The sequence below is a fragment of the Monodelphis domestica genome, chromosome 1, assembly GCF_027887165.1.
Source record: "Monodelphis domestica isolate mMonDom1 chromosome 1, mMonDom1.pri, whole genome shotgun sequence".
Lineage (NCBI taxonomy): Eukaryota > Metazoa > Chordata > Mammalia > Didelphimorphia > Didelphidae > Monodelphis > Monodelphis domestica.
Window position 1 is genome coordinate 272990133 of NC_077227.1, and position 22592 is coordinate 273012724.

A 22592-nucleotide genomic window follows, 5' to 3' on the forward strand; every position below is an offset into this window, starting at 1 on the left:
CCTGTTGCCTTGGACTTGGTTCTAGGTCAAGCCCAGACATACCTGTTTCGCTTTCCTTCCTTCAATGGAATAAAGAACTTCTGGCTTTTAACATTTTTGTGAGAACTAAATTACTTTACTATATAATTTAATATTACTTATCTGATCCCAGGCAAGTCGCTTAATACTTCAGTGCTCCAAACTATTTTCTAAGACTATAAGTTGTAGAAGAAACACTGATATACATTAATATAGGGAGTTTCCTCATCCACAAGTTCACTTACCAATGAAAGTCCTTTCCCCCATCCTATTATTTTCATAGCAAGAACTACAAAATCTGAGTTTATATCTCTCCCAGCAGTACTTTATGTTACTATGATGAAGCAGTTTTCTTCTCCTTCCAGGGCCAGTCCCTTTCAAAGTACCCTTGATCCTCTCTAATCTCCTACAAACTATGATCCCATGATTATCTTCTTTTTTTAATCTTTCATTTTTCCTAAACTACTTATTCCTCTTATCCTATTTAAAAAAATGTGCATTTCCTCTATTCATTAAAAAATATTAAAAACCCTCCATAGATGCTACCACACTCTCAAGTTGTCATTCTCCACTATATCTTCTCTACCTTTTGTAGCCCAACTTTCTAGAAAAAGTCATCTACTCTCATTGCCTCCATTCTCCTCACTTACTTCTCCAACTTTTTCTGCCACTTTCACCACTCACTTTAAACTGTTAATCTCTGAACTTCCAAATATAATAACTTTTTCTCAATTCTCATCCTCTATTAACTCTCAAAAGCATTTGACTCTGCTTACCACCCTTTTCTTAGATACTCTTGCTGAATTCTAAGTTTCATGAAACTGATTTCAATTGACTTTCCTTTAACCAATGACTTATCTTTCTCAATCTCCTTTAGTGAACTCAGACCATCCCCCTAACTATAGATGTATCTAAGAGCTCTCTTTGTTCTCAGTGCCCTCAATAGCTCCCATGGATTCAAATATATCTAGGCAAACTCTTAAACTTATATATCTGGCCCTAGCCTCTTTCCTAATCTCTAGTACATTCCCTATTAGATATTTTAAAGTGGATATCCAGAACACACCTAAAACCCAACATGTCCAAAATAACTCATCTTCTTTTCTCCAAATTCTACCCTTCTCCTGAATTTCCCTATTTCTGTTGAGGACATCATCATCACAAACCTGGAGTCATTCTTAATTCCTCACTCTCTTCACACATATCTAACCATTTATCAAAACTTAAGTCTAATTCCACAGCATCTCTCATATTCATTCCCTTCTCTCTACTCATGAGACCATTCTCTTAATTGAGTCTTTCATTATTTCTTTCCTGGATGACTGAAAAACCTCAAAGGTAGTTTCTTTGCAGAAAGTGTACTACCTCATGAAGACCTGGCTATCAAAATGATATCATTAAACCACAGATCTGGATATATCAATCCTACATTCAATAAACTCTATTGAATCCCTCCTGCCTATTTGTTCCTATTTTCTCCATGATCAAATATAAATTCCTCTGCTCAAAGATTCCAATTCTCTTCTCCAGCTATATAATACATTACTCCCCTTCACACATTCTACAAACTAGACAAAATAGTCTTTTTGCTATTCCTCAAAAGTAATATTCTCATCTCCTATATCTTTACCTGGAATGAACTCCTTCCTCACATGTGCTTCCCTAAAATTAAAATCTATAATTTTCTTCCAAACTCAAACTTATTATTACCTTCTATGTGAAGTATACTTAGAAAGAGGGGTGTATGGGGTGCTCAGGGAGGAGTAATATCTTTGATATGGAGGGCTTGCCGTGCCCTCCTAGGGCATCTTTCCAGCCTCTGACACCCAGCTCTCACTTGTGGCTCCCAGTAGCTGCTAGCATGCGGCAGCGGCCACACCCCGGGCAACGGCTTTGACAGGCCGGCTAAACCTTGTGAGGGTAGCCATCAGGTCGTCATAGACCCCTGGTGAACTAGGGCTTTGCTCACCCAGCATATGAAGACTGCTTCAGCTGAAAAGACAGAAGAAACCAATAAGAAGGTTCAACAGCTGAGATGGCGACGCAGCAAAGCACTGTGGAGTGCTTAGGGCATGTTGGAGCACAAAAGATAACACGGCCATCCAATGCAGTTGAGGAAGTCTCCAGATGTAACGACTTTTCGTGCCACTGGACCCAGGCTTCCAACTCCGAGAGAGTGGGACTGTCTCTGTGCATCGACTTTTCCACTTAAATCTTCATGCACAAGTGTCTTTGTGCACAAAAACACACAAAGACAATAGTAATCCTCAGTTACTGAGAGACTACTACTACTACTCAGAAAGACCTAAGTTCAAATGTGGCTTATAAAGAGATTAACAGTGCCAGGCACATAATAAATGCATATTTCCTTTATTATTTGCTAACTAATAATCACCTTTTAGGGAAAATTTATGACCAAATAAGAAGCAAATATTATGGGAAGTTAAATGGATACTTTTGATTACATGAAATTATTTTTTTTTCATGAACAAAACCAATTCAACTAAAATTTAGAAGGAAAGCAAGAAACTGGAGAAAAGATTTACACCAATTTCTCTGATAAATCTCTCATTTCTCAAATGTATAAAGGAACTAACCCCAATTAATAAGTGGTCAATTGAGGGCATACCCATCAATTGACAAATAGCTGAACAAATTGTGATAAACAATTGTGATGGAATACTATTTTGATATAAGAAATGCTAAATGGCATGGTTTCAGAAAAAACTTGAGAAGACATATAAACTGATTTAAAGAACCAAGAGGACATTGTACTCAGTAGAAGTAATATTATAATGATGATCAAAAGCAAAAAACTTAGCTACTCTGATCAATACAGCAATCCACAACAGTTTCAAAGGACTCATAAAGAATGCCAGAAAACTGATGAATTCTCAGTACAGATGGAAGCATATTTTAACTTTATTTTTTGTAACATGGCTAATATAGAAATGTGTTTTGTATGATTTCAAATAAATTATGGATATTATGTTGGTTGCCTTCTCAATGGATGGGTCAGGAATTGGAGGGAAAGAAAGAATATGGAATTCAAAAAAACATTTTTAAAACAATTGTTAAAGAAAGATGTAAGTAAGTTAAGGGCAGGGATTATTTCATTTTTGCCTTGTATCACCAGTTCTTAGCCCAGTGCCCAGAACATAGTAGATACACAACAAGTATCCATTGTTTGACAGATTATTCTAGGTGCCACAAGTTTTACTTATCACATTTCAAAGTCCTGTTCCCCTGTCATTTCTAATGGAGAAAAGTCAGAAAGCATGACTTATAAACATATATGCAACAGTATATACATTGTATACAGAATTCTAATAAATACAGAGAAGAATAAAGTATAATGCTAAATTGGAAGCAAAAATATTTCCGACTGGGAGAATCAGGAAAGTCTCCATGCCAAATAAATGATGTTTTATTTTTATCTACATGGAAAGGCTTTCAAATGGGAAATGGGAAGGAAAAGTTTTTAAGACAGAGACTGAATAAAACAATGGCATAGGAAGGAAAGTATGGACATACTACGAAGGATGGCAAACAGTGCAATTTAACTGTCATATTCAACATATGGATAGCAAAAACATAAAAGGAAGATACAGAAACATAGAGAATCTTAAGTAGGAGGGAAGAAGTTTGAGATTTGACAGGTCAAAAGAAGTCATTTGATTAATGGATTATTAGAAGAGGAATGCATTTCAAATATCTCCCAAGGAAGATTACTCTAGCAATGGTGTGAAGGGTGGCTTGGAGTGGGGAGAAAATAGAAATGAGAACCAATTACTGTTCATTTGAATCTTTGGTTCTCAAAGCTGCAGTTAACAAACTTCACTATATGTCTATGTAACTAATGGTTTAGAATTCCATGGGAACATGTTGGAATGTTAACACTGTCTTCTGGACAGTGAATATCTTATCTCAAAGGACCAACTTCAGCAATGAAAATTTCAGAAGCAGTGGCTCACCAAAGGGGAGGCATTTTTTCTGTAACACTCCTTTTTTTTCTGTAACTTTTTCTGTAACTCCCCCTTTCTTAAACAGTCACCTTCTCTACTTAGTTATATATGTTCCTGATTTTTTCCATTATATCTATCTCAATTAACCAAGTTTTATAAAGAAAATTTGAAAGCAAAAAAAAAAAAGCCTTTCTGTTGGTCATAAACAAAAAAATAATTTTAAATTAAAGGTCATATAATTAAAATAGGCATTTATCTAAAGTGATAGGAAGAATGGAAAAAATTGAAGATAAACTGACAACTAAAAAGATTTGGTAAATTTGAGGAAAGGAAGAAAAAATAACATTACTAGAAATTAAAAAACAAAATTCAAATTTTAAAGAATGTTCATTAATTACTCAACTTTTAAAGTTAACTCTAACTTGGAGGAGTTTTAAGGGAAATATTTAGAACTGCTTTCTTGAACAGTCTTCAGTCTGATACATGATTCTCTTACTGGACAAAAAATACCCATGATTCTGTCATTGATTACAATATCTTGACTACCCACCACCCATTCTGAGAATACAATATACCTTAAAAGAAAAGGCTTGCTAAGTCAAAAATACAACTTACATAAAAATGAAATATATTTGATAGGTAGCCCATAGTTTTAGTGGGGGGTTCTAACCACCTCTCTGGGTAGATAAAATAATTGTTAAAAACAATCATTTTGGTCATTAAATATTACATATTTATCTTACACAATAGAGGGGGGGGAAGACTCTCATTGCCAAAAGCCATGAGATATTCCTCTGCTCCATCTGTTTTTAATCTTGTACTTTAAATTTTAGTGCTCTCTTCTGAGAAACTTTATATGTTTAAAAGAGACTGAATTCTTAAGGCATTTTATAACTGTTCTTGCTGTACCTTCTCAATAAATCCCTTTCCTAAAAGTTACTAGAGTCAGAAGACTGATTGTTGATGTAGAAAACACCAGTGAGTACTCAAGCAATAAAATTAGGACTGCAGAGCCTCTAGAGGCCCTAACCCATAAGTGCAGATGTCCAATGGACAGAATGTCCCCTGTGGAGGCACTTGTAACTGTAAATATTATATAATGGTGGTGGTGGTGGTGTGTGTATACATATATATTTATATATATATATATATATAATTTTGAATTTAAACTCTTTTATTAGCTTAATCTTTTGATTTCCTAAATCATAAAATTCTAAATCATTTAGTTTTTATTTTAATGGATTTAGGATTTTTCTAATGTGAGTACAGCATAAATCCATGCCTTCTTATGCTATGTGATCCTTATTCATATTCTACTATAACCTTTCATGGGGTTTAACTTAATATGCTAGGATCCTTCCTTTATGATATCCATTCAGTTGTTAAATCAATATCCCTTATAAAATTCTCAGTTTGTCATTCAAAGTCTTTAATAACTATAATTCTCCTACTTTTCTAGTCTTTGTACACTTTACCCCCTCCCAACGCTCTCCATCATGTACTTGTAATCCACTGGCCTCTTTGCTGTGCCTCACACAAGACACTCCAACTATATACTCTGAGCATTTTCACTGGCTATTCCCCCTGCCTAGAATACTCTTCCTCCTCATCTCCATCTCCTGACTTCTCTCACTTCCTTCAAATATCAGCTGAAATTGTATCTTCTATGAGAAGCCTTTTTTGATCCCCCATAAAATTATTGATTAACTCCAACTTATCCAGCATATATCTTATTTGGACAAAAGTATTTTCATTAGAGTGTAAGGTCCTTGAGAGTAGGGATTCTTTTCTGCTTTTCTTTATATTCTCAGTGCTTAGCACAGTACCTGGCACATAATAACCACTTAATAAATATTTATTGACTGACTATTGTTCTATAAGAAATGATAAAGGGGATAATTTCATAGAAACCTTGGAAGACTTGCATGTCAGAGCTAGAACTAACATCTCACACAATACACACAATCTCCCAAAGTCAAAATGGATACTTGATCTAGAAATAAAGGATGACAACAGAAGCAAACCATGAGAACATGGAAAAGTTTACCTAGTACTTATGGATAAGGTAATAATTTATGACCATACAAGAAATAAAGAACATTATTTAAAAAATGAAATAATTTGATTACATTAAGTCAAAGGGGGATTGTACAATAAAAGCAATGTAATCACAATTAGAAGGGAAACAACAATTTAGAAAAAAAATCTTATAGGAAATCTCTCTGAAAAAAGATTATTTTCTCCAATATACAGAGAACTGAGTCAAATTTATAAGAATTGAAAGCATTCCCCAACTGAAAAATGGTCAAAGGATATGAACAGACAGTTCTCAGAAGACACTAAAACTATATATAGTCATATTTAAAATGTTCCAAATCACTATTGATTAGAAAAATGCAAATTAAAACAACTCTAAGATACCACCTCTAACCTACCAAATTAGCCAACATGACCCAAAGGGAAAATGATAAATGTTGGAGGGGATGTGGGAAAATTGGGATACTAAAACACTGTTGGTAGAATTGTGAACTGATACAAAGCACTGAAAAGCAATATGGAAAGGATAAAAGAGCCACAAAATTTTGCATACTCTTTGATCCAGAAATACAATTACTGGATCTATAACCCAAAAGATCAGAGATAATGGGAAAGGAACTATCTATACCAAAATATTTTAGCAACTCTTTTGGCAGTGACAAAAATTTGGAAAGTGAGGGTTGTCCATCACTTGGGGAATGGACAAACAACTTGTAGTATGTGGTTGTAATGGAATATTCCTGTGCCATAAGGAATGATGAAAGGATGAGTTCAGAAAAACTTGGAAAGACTTATGTGAACTAATGCAAGGGAAAACTAGGAGAACCAGATCAATGTATACAATAACAGAAATATTATATGATGATCAACTGTGAAAGACTAAACCATTATCTGCAACACAAGTCTCCAAGATAATTACAAAGGACTCATGATGAAAATGTTCCAAAGAGTTCCAAAAAAGGAACTGTTGGTATCTAACTTCAGATCAAAGCATGCTACTTCCACTATATTTCCTTCATAAGATTTATATTGTATTTGTTATATGTGGTTTCTATGATGACATGAGCAATATAGAAATATGTATTACATGAAAGTATGGATATAAACTATATCACATTATTCATCCCCTCACAGAGGGATAAGAGATAGAAAGAGAGAAAACTTGAATTTGAAAATATTAAAATAAAACTATAAAAAGTATTTCTCTGTGAAACTGAAAAAAATAATTGGGAAAAAGGTGATCAGATTTAGGAGAACAACAAATAATAACAACAATATTGCAAGCATAAAAAAACTTCAAAAGACTTAGGAACTATGATAATCACAATAAATAATCATGATGCTGGAGAACTCATGATGAAACGTTATCCAACTCTTGGCAAAATATATAAGGGAAATTATTTTGCTTGTCTATACAAGTTTGTAGCAAGGAATTTGTTTTTCTTTCCTTTTCCAGGAAGGTGGGAGGAAGGAATATGGGGGGAGGGAGATTTCATTGATTTAACAAAATAAAATTTAATTACAAAACTTTATTGAAGTGTAAAGGAGTGAGTAAAAAATTTACATTAATAAAATAACCATATGCAGTTATTTTGACAAGAATAAAATTTCATTTTTTTATGTTTTATTGTTTTCCCACTATCACTTCTCTTTAATCTATTTGTTTATTCCCTACTTGAGCTAACCAATTTTTCACCATGGACAGTTCCCACAGAGACTATAAGCAGTCTAGGTCTTTCCAACTACTCCTGTAAACTATCAAAAAAGAAAACAACACTCAACCCTACTAGTTCTATCAAAGGATCCACATGACTCACTCAGAGTCTTAATCAGGGACCAGATTCTAATGCCAATGCACCCTGTGATCACTCCTGGATCCATATCATCACTTTTAAACAGCATCAAAATAACTCATTCACTCTGTCTCATCCAAATAATGATAACTGATGTCAAAACAATCAATATCTCTTTTTGATTGTCAGTCCTTACCTTCCCCTAAAAATGTAATCTCAAATAACTATGCTGCAGTTTGGAAATGTGTCCTGTATCAACATGAGTTTCTTCAGATCTAGTTTATATACTGATGAGGATTTGGCTAACCACAACTAATGCCTCTGGTCCTTTGATAAAAGAGGAACCTGCCTGCTCTTGAAATCTGTCATTTGTATTGGTTGATGTTTAATTTCTCTTTCCTAAGATTCAATTGAAACTATATGTTATCTATAGTTATATCTACTATCTACACACACATATATACACATATACATATGCATGTATGCAAATATTCATAATACACATAAGCATGTGTGTATGTGACATGCATACATATTATTTATGTATACATGAATATACATAAACATATGTGTATATATAAAACCAGGAAAATAATTATTACTTTGTACTTTTTTTTGCCTCTATGTATTTTACCCCTAAGATGTTAGCACCCATATAAATTTATCTCATTGTTCTATAGAAACAAGGTTTTGATGATGATGATGAAAATTACTAATAATATTATTATTTATATAGCCTTCAAAGTTTGCAAAGAACTTTATAAATATTACCTCATTTTATCCCCACAACCCCAAAAGTGAGAGGGGAATTATATTATTATTCCCATTTTATAGATACAGAAACTGAGGCTGACCCAGAGTCACACTGGCAGTAAGTCTGTGAGGTTGAATTTGAACTTAAGTCTTATTGATTCCTGACTCAGCTCTATCTATCTTGAGCCTATAGTGATACAAGGAAAGCTAGTACCTTCAGAAATCTGAAGGGATAAAAGGCCACTGTAAAGAAGCTTTCTTTTTCCTACTGGAGTAACAAAAAAAATTAATGAAATTCTCAATTATAATCAATGCCATTCATTAAAATATTGACTGGTCCAAAGCATAGGACCAAGCAACCCTCAGAGATAATGTGTGGGAAATGTATTGCACACTTTAAAGCCTGCTATAAAGGTGAGTTTTATCATCATCATCATGATAGTAGTAGTGTCATCATCATCTTCTTCATTATTTTTACAGCACATTCATTTTACATTTTATATCTTGAGCAAAGAATACCATACATAGTCAATTTCTGAAATCTGAAAACATAACCATATGCACTAAAGGTGCCAATCTCCCTCTATTGCAGACTCCCAGGGACCTATTTCTAATAAGGACACTCACAGCTCATTTAAAAAAAATTACAAGCCAAGGTTTATCAGATGTGAACAGCTGACCCAGTTTCCAAAATAAACATCAGGCTTCAGGCTCTCGCCAGCTGACTAAAACTAAATCCAGAAAAAGAAAGAACCACATTCCCACTTCACTTCTTACTACACAGTCTCCACACAAGAACAGCGGAAGAAGTGGCATGTTAAGAAATAACTTTAAGATGGGAGTCAGTTATGTAACTGAGTTTTTCTTATTCATATATCAAGTGTTTTAACATGATAGATGGAGTACATCAAGAAATCTCATTACTATCATCAAACCTTTTTCAGAAAAAAAAGGATAAGAACTCATTTTTTAAAGTAGATAGATATCATCTAGAGATGATACCTTTAATCTACAGATAGAAGAACCCATTCCTCATCTCAAAGGTACTTTATCCATAAAACAAATCCCTGATGCCTGATCACATAATATTATTTTCTGTGTCTAACAGAAAGCACAGATGTCCAAGAAGGATTCCTGTATTTTGAAATGAACATCTTTCACACTTGACTATCCCCAATGACACAATTTTCATTCCTGGAGGGACAGACTTCTTCACTGACCATGCATTTCTCCACCTCCCCCCAAACATTATTCATCAGACAATCTTCTCAAATCTTCACTGAAAAACACATGCACATAATTATACTATATCATTCATGCTTCCTATTTCCTAAAATTTAGAAAGACAAAGAAGTTACCAAACCTAAATATACCTTATTTTCCATTTAAAAAAAAAACAAAAATGTGGGTTTGTAAGGAAAAGATAGTCTACCCAAAAATCAAGAGAGTAGCTTTTTTTTCCTTCTCTATGTAGTACCTGTCTCCTAACCAGCAACATAACATGAAACCAATACAAAACAATAAAAAATTACAATTGTCAGGAACTTTTGAGATCATTCAGTCCAAGAGCTATTAACCTAAGATCCACAGATCCCAAGAGATTCATGGATAGATGTTAGGAGACCTGTGAATTTAGATGGAAAAACATTTATTTATTCATTTGTTTGCTTGTTTGTTTGTTTATTTGTTCATTTATTTGTTTGTTTATTTATTTTCATTAACCACTAGCTGAAATTTAGTGTTTCCCTTTATTTTTAAAATATTCTAAGAAAGGAATACATTAGGGTCATAAAATTGCCAAATGAGTCTATAACACAAAAATAAGATTTAAGGGATAGCTAGGTAGCTAAGTGGATAGTGAACCAGGCTTGGGGTCCCAAGGTTCTGGGTTCAAATCTTACTTCCGGGGGCAGCTGGGTAGCTAAGTGGATTGAAAGCCAAGATTAGAGCTGGAAGGTCCTAGGTTCAAATCTGGCCTCAGACACTTCCCAGCTGTGTGACCCTGGGCAACTCACTTAACCCCCATTTCCTAGCTCTTACCACTCTTCTGCCTGGGAACCAATACATAGTATTTTTTTTAAGTCTTACTTCTTCACTGTGTGACCCTGGGAAACCTCAATTTTCTAGCTTTTTCCACTCTTCTGCCTTAGATCCCCTATTTAGAATCAATTTTAAGATGAAATGTGAAGGTTTAAAAAAATACTGATGGAATCTCTCTCTCTCTCATACACACACACACACACACACACACACACACACACACACACACACACACACACACACATACAGTATAAGTGAAAACATTGAGGCTAAGACAGTTTATCTACCTTGCCCATTGAAACATTTGTCCTTTTCTCCCTTCTTTTCTATATTCTAAATTATCTTAACATTGAAAATTCCTGCTTACTTTCCACTTTTTCTGTTTCATGTGGGAATGGTCATGATAATATGACAGAGTGACAGTAGCTTTTAACAACATGAAAAAGTGGCAAGTAAATGGATGCTGAAATGAAATGAACTGCTCTGCCTTCTTTATACAGTGCATAGGAAAGCTGTATAAAGTGTACCTAAGAACAGTACTCTCAGCTCAGTTTAACTAGCCACATGGAAATTCAGATTTCCCTGAACAAACATCCCACTGGCAGATGTCCCTGCCATATGCTTAAATATGTTAAATAATTTGTTTTGTGTATTATAAACCATACTAAATACTAAAGGAAATTATAGGATGATTTGACTATCAATTACATGGCACAGGAATTTTTTCCTTACAAAATTTTTAAGGCAAATCTTTTTTTCTCTAAATCCCTGTCTCTTTTTCTTTTATAATCACAGGCAATATTTGTATACAGTCAAGAAGTAATTGGAAAGGAAGGTCATATGAACAACAAGATGATAAAGAAGTTCTTTTCCATATAATTCTCTACAACCAAACAACTTCAAAAGAAAGAAAATAGGTACCAGTTGTAAGCAACCAAAGAGATCTACTAGACAATGAAACAGTAATACTCTATGAAGTATTTTATTGTTATCCATTGGTTTCGGTTGTTTATGACTTCATGACTCCATTTTAGAATTTTCTTGGCTAAGATATTAAGGTGGTTTGCCTTTTCCTTCTCCAGCTCATTTTACAGATGAAGCAACTGATACACAGAGTTAAGTAACTTGCATAGGGTCACAAGCTCATAAGTGTCTGAGGCCAGATTTGAACTCAGAAAAATGACTTCTTGATTTCAGACTCAGCACTTTATCCACTGTGCATCCACCTGCCTCTATGAAGTAAAAGCCTCATTAAATACCACTGGGCAACTGAAATTCTTGAGTTCTATGTCAGCATCTACCTCCAGTCAAAGCCACTTATCAGACATAGTCAATGCAAATGTCACCAAATTATGTTGGAGGGTTCAGTTATGACGGCCCCTCTTGAGTTTCCTCACAGTAATGAGAGACTTGATTCCTACAGTATAGAGATTCTGCCTAGCCACATAAAGAAAAGGGAGTACAATGAGGAGTGGCAGCATAAAACAGCCAACCGCCATTGCAAAATACACACATATTTTTATGTTTAATGTACATTAAAAACCTTTTTCTCTATCACTTTCTTAAATCTAGACAATCAACAAAACAAAACAATTTCCAATTTGTCATTTTTGCCAATTTTCAAGGTACAAATGTTTACACAGAAAATTTGACAAGCAGCACAAAGAGAAAATCTGAGCTGGCTCCAGCACACATCTGGTTCCAAGAAATTCTATGCCTGAGGAAAGAGTGACTAGAAACAGAACTAGCATCAATTCTTTCTACATGCTGCTCTGGGCAGAAAAATAATCAAGTCCCCCTCTAGCCTTAGTGAAAAGGGCTTCAGTGAATTGCTGAAGGCCATTCAGGTAAGAAGCCATCAGTATTTGATCTGGTGTCCTTGATTCCAACTGGAACATCCTCTCCATTTTCCTGGCCATATAAGTTCCCCCTGTCCCTCTGTTCCTGTTTACCTCATATGTTCCAGCTAGCTGGACCCTACAGCACTCTTCTGCTTGACAGTGCTGAGCTGCTTTCCTTGGCTTGGCCCAGGGGCACAGCCAAAGAGGGACTAACCTCACACTGTACCTGAGAACCTTCCATGTTGTGACCTACAAAACTAGCAAGTCAGTTAAATAGAAATGAGAAAGTCTGCAATAATAAAGTCTCTGAGGACATGGAGGGAAAAGCAGGAGAGGTGTAATATGGTACACCAATTTCAAAGTTAGTTGTGGCTCGTGTTACAACTAACACAATTAATGTGTCTGTATTCATTTAAATTCTCTTTTGTGATATTAACCTCACCATCTTTGTTTTCTCTCAACAAGACTATGGTACAGAGGGAAAACCATAGGTTCTGAAGTCAGGGGACCTGGGTTCAAATCCTTTCTGACTTGCTACTAGACTGATGCTGGGCAAGTCACAACTTCTCTGTACTTCAATTTCCTTATCTAGACTATGAAGGGGTTGAATTAGATGGCTTCTGAGATTTCAGCTGTACATCTATAATCCTTTGGGAATGAGCTTCCACTGTAAATAGATCTCAGGCTCTGTCGTGTTCTCCATATAGGAAATCTTAGAAATGTAAACCCAAGGCATTACTGTGGTCAAAAAGAGCTGTGGATTTCCTAACTATTTGCCTTCTGATTTAGGTTACCAAAAATGGTCAAATTCTTCATGACATAACCCAAAGGACAAATCCATCAAATAATAAAGTTAATATTTAAATCCAAATTTTGTGACTGATATTCATTAGGAGTCAACAAGGCATAGTGGATAGAGAGTCAAGTAGGGAGTTAGCAATACCTGAATTCAAGTTCTTCCCTTGACACAGATTGGCTGTACAAAACTAAGGAATTCATTTAAACTCCCCATGCCCTGGGTGACTTTCCAAGGCTTTTAATTGCAAAGGAACCCTGACTTGCATTGACAGATGAGGTTTCTTCATTAATAGTCTCTTACCTCAATTAAATCATAGGTCTAGTAAAACTAAATACCTGAAATTTATTGCTCTTCCTAATATTAATTCTTAAATAGTAGTCCTATTCTTTAATATTAATCCTAAGTTTTGCTAAATAAAATTTCCAAATCATAATTTTATTTTATCAATCTATAACACATTATATAATCAATAATATTTACTCAAACACATATATGAATATATAAACTTATATATAATTGGTAGCATACCATCAGCAAGTCAATAAATTACAAGATTTCTTTCACATCCAAGTTCTTCTGAAGAAACATTTGAAGTAATATCTATGGAACTATGGCTATGAACTTCATTTTTTTTCTTATCTTAAGGATTTCAACTTGCCATTTCAAAATTCAAAATAAATGATACTGTTTTATTTGTGGCTGATGACAATGGATGCTTAATATTCAAAGCTAACTTTGTGAGGAGACCATGCCCCTCAGACACTCTTCTCCATTTTTGGTTACCCCAGACATCAAGGTACAAAGGTAGAAAGGAGCCAGAAAAGGTAGCTCTATGAAGGATGAGACCCAAGGGAAAAGAGGTACAATGGCTATGAAATACCTCAACAAAGAAGATAATCTATGTGATTATCATAATATCACATAATTCATATGTGAGCCCCCACCTTTGGAACCCCAAAGCTAAAGGGAAGAGATAACATCAATACTATTTGAGTGAAGATGAGTGAGAGGAGGTGTTTAACATTCCAACCATCTATGCTGGTTTTCAAGCTCTGATCTCTCTATATGTCTCTAGTCATATTACTGGTATCCTGATAGACTTCAGTGATATGATTCATACCATACCCTATGAACACCAAACCCTTTCCCATATTGTTTTCCATTTGGATCTACCTATTTTGATGATCTACCTAGTGAAGATCTTGAATGTGAGAAATTATAGCTTCATGATCACAGCTGAGGGGGAAATTGTGTGGGACACCATGGAAAAGGCATTGAGCAAAGGATGGTCATTGATGGCTCTAATTCTCTGCAGATGTGGACTCACTCATGATGGTTAATTATTACCTTTGGCAATGAGAGTTTCAGGTGACCCAAAGCTCTCTTCCAAAATCTTTCTTTGATAAAGAATTCTGTGATATCCATGAAAATACTTTATATCAGCCATAAAGTATAATGTTGATGTTCCTTAGGATTTATATGCCAATTTTCCAATAGTGTGTTATTTGCTAAAACAACTATGTACCTAGGCATTGCTGACAAGGATTCAGGAATAGATTACTACTACATCTTCACCATGATGAAAATCAAGATCATTGCCCCACCTGAGCACAAATACTCTGGAATGAAAGCTACATCCTATATGCCCTTACCCACACTTCAGCAGATATGGGTCACCAAGAATTTGGACCCTCCCCTGTGTGAATCTTAAAAATTCTCAGACCCTACTTCATAAGATTTGGTTAAGACCATTCCCCATTTAAACAATGAAGGGACTTAGATCAGGAATGCGAGACCTCTACTCCACCCCTACTTAAACATGCTTTAGGGGAAGAAACTCCTTGCTGAACAATGAAAAATACTTAAACCCATACTTATAGTAAGGCAAAAGTTCTTAAGCTGTGCCTATTTTTAGATCTAATACAAAAGGGTGCTAAGTACCTATAAAGGTCAGGCAACTTGTGAATTTACAAGGAACAAAGAGGTGAGAATTTACTCAGGTTTTTTCAGGTGTGAACTTAATCAAAAGTTTAAGCCTACTTAGGTGTGAATTAAGAATGGTCTGTCCTTTGGAAAACGTCTACTGTGATTGGTAGATGTGAAAACTTAGGGGAGGTGACATAGGAGAAAATTCCCTTTAAAAGGAGATGAAAAGCTGAGAGAGGGGACTCTCTCCCGGGACTCTCTCTCAGGGACTGTCAGAAAAATCTCTCTCTGGAGATGGAGCTGGCTGAACTGGTGTCTCTCTGAACACTAGAATCTTGCTTGGACAAATCTTGTGGTGAGTGGATAAAAGACTGACTGATCTCTCTCTTAGGGTTTTCAGCCTAGGTTGGCTCATGCTGGCCTAGCTGGTCTAGCCCTTTTTCTCATTATTTCCTTCTCTCTCTCTCTCTCTCTCTTTCTCTCTCTCTCTCTCTCTCTCTCTCTCTCTCTCTCTCTCTCTCTTTCATTAATTCCTCATTTGTATTAATTAAAATCTCTATAAAACCCAGCTGACTTGGGTATATTTCATATTTGGGAATTTTTCCCTGGCGACCATCTTATATTTGATTTAAAACAAGACACTGTCTTGAAACCATATTTTCTGCGGTCACAATTTAAGCCAACCACTCTTTTATCTGTAACAGTTTATAACTCCCACTATTTTAATCATCACACCTGTACCCAACATTTATGCTACTAAACAGATTGTTATGATTGTTTTATTTTGTAAAAAAAAAATATGATTCATTCATTGTCTCCAAAGAGATGAAACTGGCATTGTTTGATTTATTTCTTTACTTATTTGTTTTGATACTTAATTCAGGAGTTAAAAACTGGAATGATGAAAATGACAAAGAGGTATATTGGAGGCAAACATCCACAGTTCTACAGTTCTACACTGTTAAAAGGAATTACTTGGCTCTATAAAGCATTTTACCCTGTTCTACAAAATAAACTGGTATCATAAATCTAGAAAAGAGAGGGGTAGAAAGAAAAGTCAAAACATTGCTCAAATGTAAATTATGTAATCATTTTATAAAATGTATTATCTCCTGCCTTAATACTTATTCATTTTTTATGAAAGTCATAATGGGTCCCACCTTTCCCTCCCTACCCCGTTACAATGCAAATGAAAGCTTTTTAACAGTCTCCCCAAGAGTTCAATAAGATTGGTACAAAGATTTTGAGTAAAAGAAAAATACCTGTCTCTGATTTAAGTGCAGTTCAAATAAAACTACACAATTGAAGGAAAAAATGCAATAATGTATATAAATAAAAGTTTTTGGGTTAGAGTTAATTTTAACTTTTTAGGACTACATCAAATAGTCAAAAATGAAGCACATCTATATTATTCCCTGATCACACAGTAAATGATAGGAGGGAGGTGACCAGAAGTTTGGGGGAATTCATCTTGTTATTTTCAAAAAATCTGCTCTGGAAAATTCACAGGTCAATAATGTAGACATGGTAGGTGCTCAGGAAACATTGGATAACATCATCATGGTGGTGGTGGAGGTGGTGATGGTGATGGTAATTCATTGACCAATGAAGTATGAGTATGACCCAATTAGTTTTGATTTCATAAATGCAAGTAGTCAAATATATTTTATTTGCTTCTACTAAGCACCAATCCCTATCACACCCACACCTTGCCCTATATAACCATCTGTGTCTGTTGACATTCTAACCACCTTATGAAATACAGTTGAAATGCTGTTTTCTCAAAGCTTTTCTTGACTTCCCACAAGGAAGTGGTTTCTATCTCATCTCACCTCACAGCACTTGATACTTCTTGTATGCATTTATCTTTTTCTAATTTGTATTATATACTCTCATATACAGGTCTGTCACAGTATCACTTGGGTAGGGTGAAGGGAGAATGAGGCAGAGGTGGGGAGGAAGAGGAGAAACCTGAGGAAAAGGAGAAAGAGAAAGAGGGATGGATGCAGAGAAAGAAGGAGGCAGTACAATGAAAGACATTTAAAATATTACCTTTAAAATGTATTTTTATTAATACTAAGAAATCCTACTCTCGTCATCTTATAGGAAAGGAATTGGGAAAAATCAAGTTTCATTCTTAGAGTGAATATTCACTGTGTCTACTGTAAAATAATATAAAAAGAAGCAAATCTAAGTCCTTTTCTAAGACACAGAAACATTTAACCCCAGCTTGAATAATAAGGCATTTTAAAATCATTCATTTCGCAAAGATATATCACAAAATATTTACCAAATAAAATTAACAAAGAGGCTATGTAGACCTTTATCAGAATGGGAAGGAAAGTTCTTTTTCACTGTGCTGGGCAATTAAAATTTTTAAATATATTACCTTCCTCAAAGGACATTTCTGTGCTAGAACATCATTCGAATAAATCCCAGTTATACTGCATTTGGGTGCTCAATATACTCCCAGTTTTGTTGCCAAAAGATCAGTCAGAAATTTATCTTTATATGAAATCAGGGCTATACTTTCAGAATTTCATATTAAAACCATTTGAATAGGGCTGCCCAGAAAAGAAAAGAGGGGACAGGGAAAACACACAGATGTTCTCTCTCTCCTCTGTCTGTCTATCAGTCTCTCTGTCTCTCTCTATCTCAACCTAGAAACAAAATCTAGGTTCAAGTATAATACAATTTCTATCATTTCTTAACTAAGTGACCTAGTAAAGTCACTCATCTCTATGGGTTCCATTTTCATCTGCAAAATGAAGAGACTGGACTGGATTAATTAGGAAGTTTATTCCAACATTATCTTTCTTTGAATTTAGATAGACATATAAACAGATATATAGACCAATAGATAGATAGATAGATAGATAGATAGATAGATAGATAGATAGATAGATAGATAGATAGATAGATAGATAGATATTCTATGCATGGCAAAGGTACAATATTGAATAAAATTAATTATTATTTTGTGGCCAGTGCTAGTTACTCACTATGGTAAAAATAGTTCTTTGTTAAAGATTAAATAATCAATCTTCCCAAAATCATAAGAGAGGATCTCAGAAGTCATCTACTCCCATTCGCATCTATATAGGAATCCCATCAAAAACATCCCTGATAAATGGCTTTCTATTCTTAAAGGCAGATAGATGACATAACAAACTGCTGGGCCTAAAGTCTGGAAGATCTAGGTTCAAATCAGGCCTCAAACCCTTATTAATTATATGTCCAGGAATAAATCACTTAACTGCTCTGTACCTCAATATTTTCATCTTTAGAATGAGGGGTTTAGACTTCTAAGATAGACTTCATCCCAGATATAACTCTATGATCCTATAATAGCCAAACAATAAGAAGCACTACTTCCTGAGGAAGCAAACATTCCACTTTTGGAGAACTCTACTTGGAAAGTTTTATTTTGTTTTGTTTTCCCCCTTGTGTGGAGCCAAAATATACCTGTTAACATTTTCTCCTCACTACTTTTACTTCCGACCTATTCTTTAGAGAAAAGAAGAATGAGGTTATATTTAAAGGGAAACCCTGTGCTCCTTAGTCATATTTTTGTTTTTTATAGTAATTCTTTGCTTATCTAGTTTTGAGTAATTTCAAAAAAATCAGGAAGGTGGTAGAAAAAAGACTTTTGTTTTACTAGAAATGAGGATATTAACATCACTGATAATACCATATTCTGATTTGTTTAAAAGTCTAATCATATTCCAATATATATGTACTAAAATAAAAGCATAAATTTCATAAAGTTTTTGCAAATCAGCAACACCACATACAACATCCCTGAAAAATGTTTATTCAACTTCATAAAAAAAAGATAATAGCTCATTTCCAAAAATCAAGTCAACAAACTATATTGAGTGTTTTCCTATTATAGGGCACATATACCCCTTATATTTGTCCCCTTCTCCACTTCCACAGTTATTGTCCTAGCTCTGGTCCTCACTGTCTTTCACCTGGACTTTTGCCACAATCTTTTGATTGATCTCCTTTCACTTCTCCAATCTAGCCTTTGTACAGCTGCCAAATTGATTTTCCTGATCTGAACATATTGGCCTGCTTAACAATATCCAATAGTTCCCCATTGACTCCAGAATCAAACATAATTCCTCTGTTTAGCATTTGTAGTCCTTCATGACCTGGACCCAACCAAAATACCTTTTGAGCCTTATTGAACATGGCGCCCCATCTACACACACTGTGATCCAGATGAGCTGGGCTTCTTGCTGTTCCTCATACCCATACTGCATTTTGTAATTCTGCAATCTTTTATCTTCTATGCTAGGAATATGCTACACCTTAGACTTATACATGTAACACTGTTTGTCTCAATTTCCTAATTTGTACAATGGGCACTAAAAGAAAATGGCAAACCATTCCAATATCTTTGCAAAAAGAAAAATCCAAATGGAGTCACAAAGAGTCAGACATGACTGAAATGACTGAACAATTTATATGTACATGTTGGCTCACCTGGTTAGACTATAATATTCTTGAGGGTAAATACCACTCATTTTTATTTTTTAATCCTCAGAACCTAACATAGTTCTGGTACAAAGGAGGTACTTCATAAACATTTGCTGATGGATTGATTGTGTTTTAATGTTTTCAAAATCCAACAATACTTTAAGTTAAGAATGGCAAGTATTATATTGCCCATTTTGCAGATTAAAAAAAAAATTAACGAGGTTATGTCATGCAACTAGTGTCAGAGGTAGGATTTAAAACCAAGTTTCTTTTGACTGTAAATCTAGCATTTTCCCCCTATACTATATTACTTTAAACTAGTGTTGTCAAGTTCAAATAGAGAGACATAGCCATTTATCTCTACATGAAGATTCCTGTGGGTCCCTTAATTGAACTACTTTTTAATTATTACTCATTTTTTTTGTATTTTTATTTATTTTGTAAAATATCTCCCAATTCTATTTTAATCGGATTAGTGGCACAGTTGGAAATTTTGTAGGTCACATTTGGCCAGTAGGCCATTTGACATGATTCCTTTAAACTATTCCAATGACAGGAAACTCGTTGAGCCACTAATATTTTAAAATAGCTTAACATTTTCTTCCTTATTTTGAGCTAAAAAAATCTGTTTTCCTATAACTTCCATCCATTAATTATATCTTCTAGAGCCAATAATAAATTGAATGCCTTTCCATATGAAAATCTTTCAAATATTTGAAGATTGTTATATTCCTTATTTCATAAATCTTCTCTTCTCCATGCTAAATATTCCTGGTTTTCCTTAAATCCTTAAAATGTTATTGTTAGAAACTCATGCCACCAGTCACTAGCTTTTGGAGATGCTTCACACTTGTCGATTCTAAAAGGTGATTCCCAAAATAGGACAGGATACCCCAGATTAAGTCTATATACCGCTATCACTACTCAGTATGCCTCCATTATTGTATTATAGGATTTCATGAGTTCTTTGATTTGTCCTCATCCAAATATCACACCATCCTGAGCCTACTGTGCGCTTAGAACCATGAATTGCTTTCTAGACACACTTTACTCATCACCCTCAATCCTTTGCTTGTACAGTTGATCATTTGAATGTAACTGCAGGACTACTTTTATCCTACTGGATTTATCTCATGAGCTTTACCTTACTGCATTTCTGACCCCTGACTTTGTCAAGCAATATATTCATTTTCTTATCCATCCTTATACAAATTTGATGAGCATATCATCTATGCTTTCCTTCATTTAAGGCACTGAAAATCAAAATAGCATTATAAAATTATTTTAAAATCATAAAATTATAAGAAATTATAAAAGTATAAATTATATATATGATAAAAATAAAATCATTAAGCATTATATTAAATTATAAAATATTTAAAATTATATATAAATCACAAAAACTATATAATTTATGTAAATATAAAAAACATGAAATTATACAAAATTATTAAATATTTAAATATATAAACATTTAAAATTATAAAAGTTAAATTCTAAGATATAATAATCATAATAAATAAAATATAATTTATAAAAATATTTAAATTATTTCAAAAATAAATGAAAAATTTAAATTACAAAATAAAAAACGTAAAATACATTTATATTGCATTTTTAAAGCACTTTTCAATACATTTGTATAGACATTTGCATGTATGTATATAGGTACTTTTTATCAGACCTGTAATTTCACTGCTACAGGAATATATCCATAAGGAAACACCCTCAGCCAAAGCAGATCACCAATTACCATGCATCTTATAGTCTTAGAGAATGACTTCCTCAGATTCACATAGTCTGTGGCAGAGGGGGCATTTGAACTCAGTTCATCCTGATTGCTATTGCACCTGTGCATGTGTGTGGATGTGTGCTTGTATTATTTTTAGATGTTATCTTTATGTGACATAAAAGTAGAAAAAGCAACTTTTCTTGTACAAAGTGATGGTTTTGACAGACCAAAGTCTTAAAGTTCCTTAAAAAGCCTGACTGACTTTACTTTTAATATTTCAAAAACTGTGATTAAGGGTCTTAATAAAGAAAAATAAAACTACTTACAGCCAACCATCATCATGGCCACAGAAAACATCTTCTCCACGTCAGTGGTTGGAGCTATGTTTCCAAATCCTATTGTGGTAAGGCTTGTCATGGTAAAGTAGAGGGAGGAGACATACAAGGAGTCCTTGCTGGGTCCTCCTTCCCATGCCCCTGTACTGGTATTGTACTGATAAGGCGTCCCAATACTCATGGCCAGCTGATAAAGCCAGCTATCATTTTGGATGCGATTCGTGACTTCATCAATGACTTCATAATCCCCAATGCTGTACCAAATGCAGGCTAGCCAGTGAGCGACTAGTCCAAATACACACACCAACAGCACCAATACAGCAGCACCGTATTCCAGGTAATGGTCCAACTTCCTAGCAACACGGCCCAGACGTAGAAGACGCACCACTTTCAAAGAACTGAAGAGGCTGCTGATCCCCTGAAAGGAAAGAAATAATGAATGACTTCTAAAAACCTAATGAAAATGCATATGAAGGATGGACTGACCTTGAAAGTTTAACTCTATTTTTAATGATAAAGACAGACACATAAAATGCACATTTAATATGACAGGAAGAAAATAACCTGAAAATATGTAGGCATTCCGAAAGAGAGATCTTTTTTTTTTTTTGCTTAACTAAATTAGTATTTTGTTTATTCTTAGGGCAACAGTTATTTGTGAGTAAAGGAAATTTTTTCAGAAAAGTAGAGTTTCATGAGGGCAAGAGACTTTGTCTTAATTAAAATTTGATTCTGATTTAAGGCATCAAGGTGGTATAGTATAATAGGGTACAGGATATGGAGTCAGATAATCCAAGTTCAAATCCTGCCTCAGACACTAATTATGTGATTCGGGGCTAATCAAATAATTTTTCTTAGATTTTATTTC

General features: G+C 34.4%; 1 protein-coding gene across 1 annotated transcript in view; it reads right to left on the reverse strand.

Annotated features, from left to right (window-relative positions):
* The window catches only part of KCNH5 (potassium voltage-gated channel subfamily H member 5), a 584985-nt gene that overhangs the window by 357706 nt on the left and 204687 nt on the right, over nucleotides 1–22592 (reverse strand). The window contains exon 7 of the mRNA XM_001369347.3: nucleotides 21716–22142. Coding sequence (XP_001369384.1) covers nucleotides 21716–22142 — 427 coding nt within the window. The remainder of the gene's footprint in view (nucleotides 1–21715; nucleotides 22143–22592) is intronic.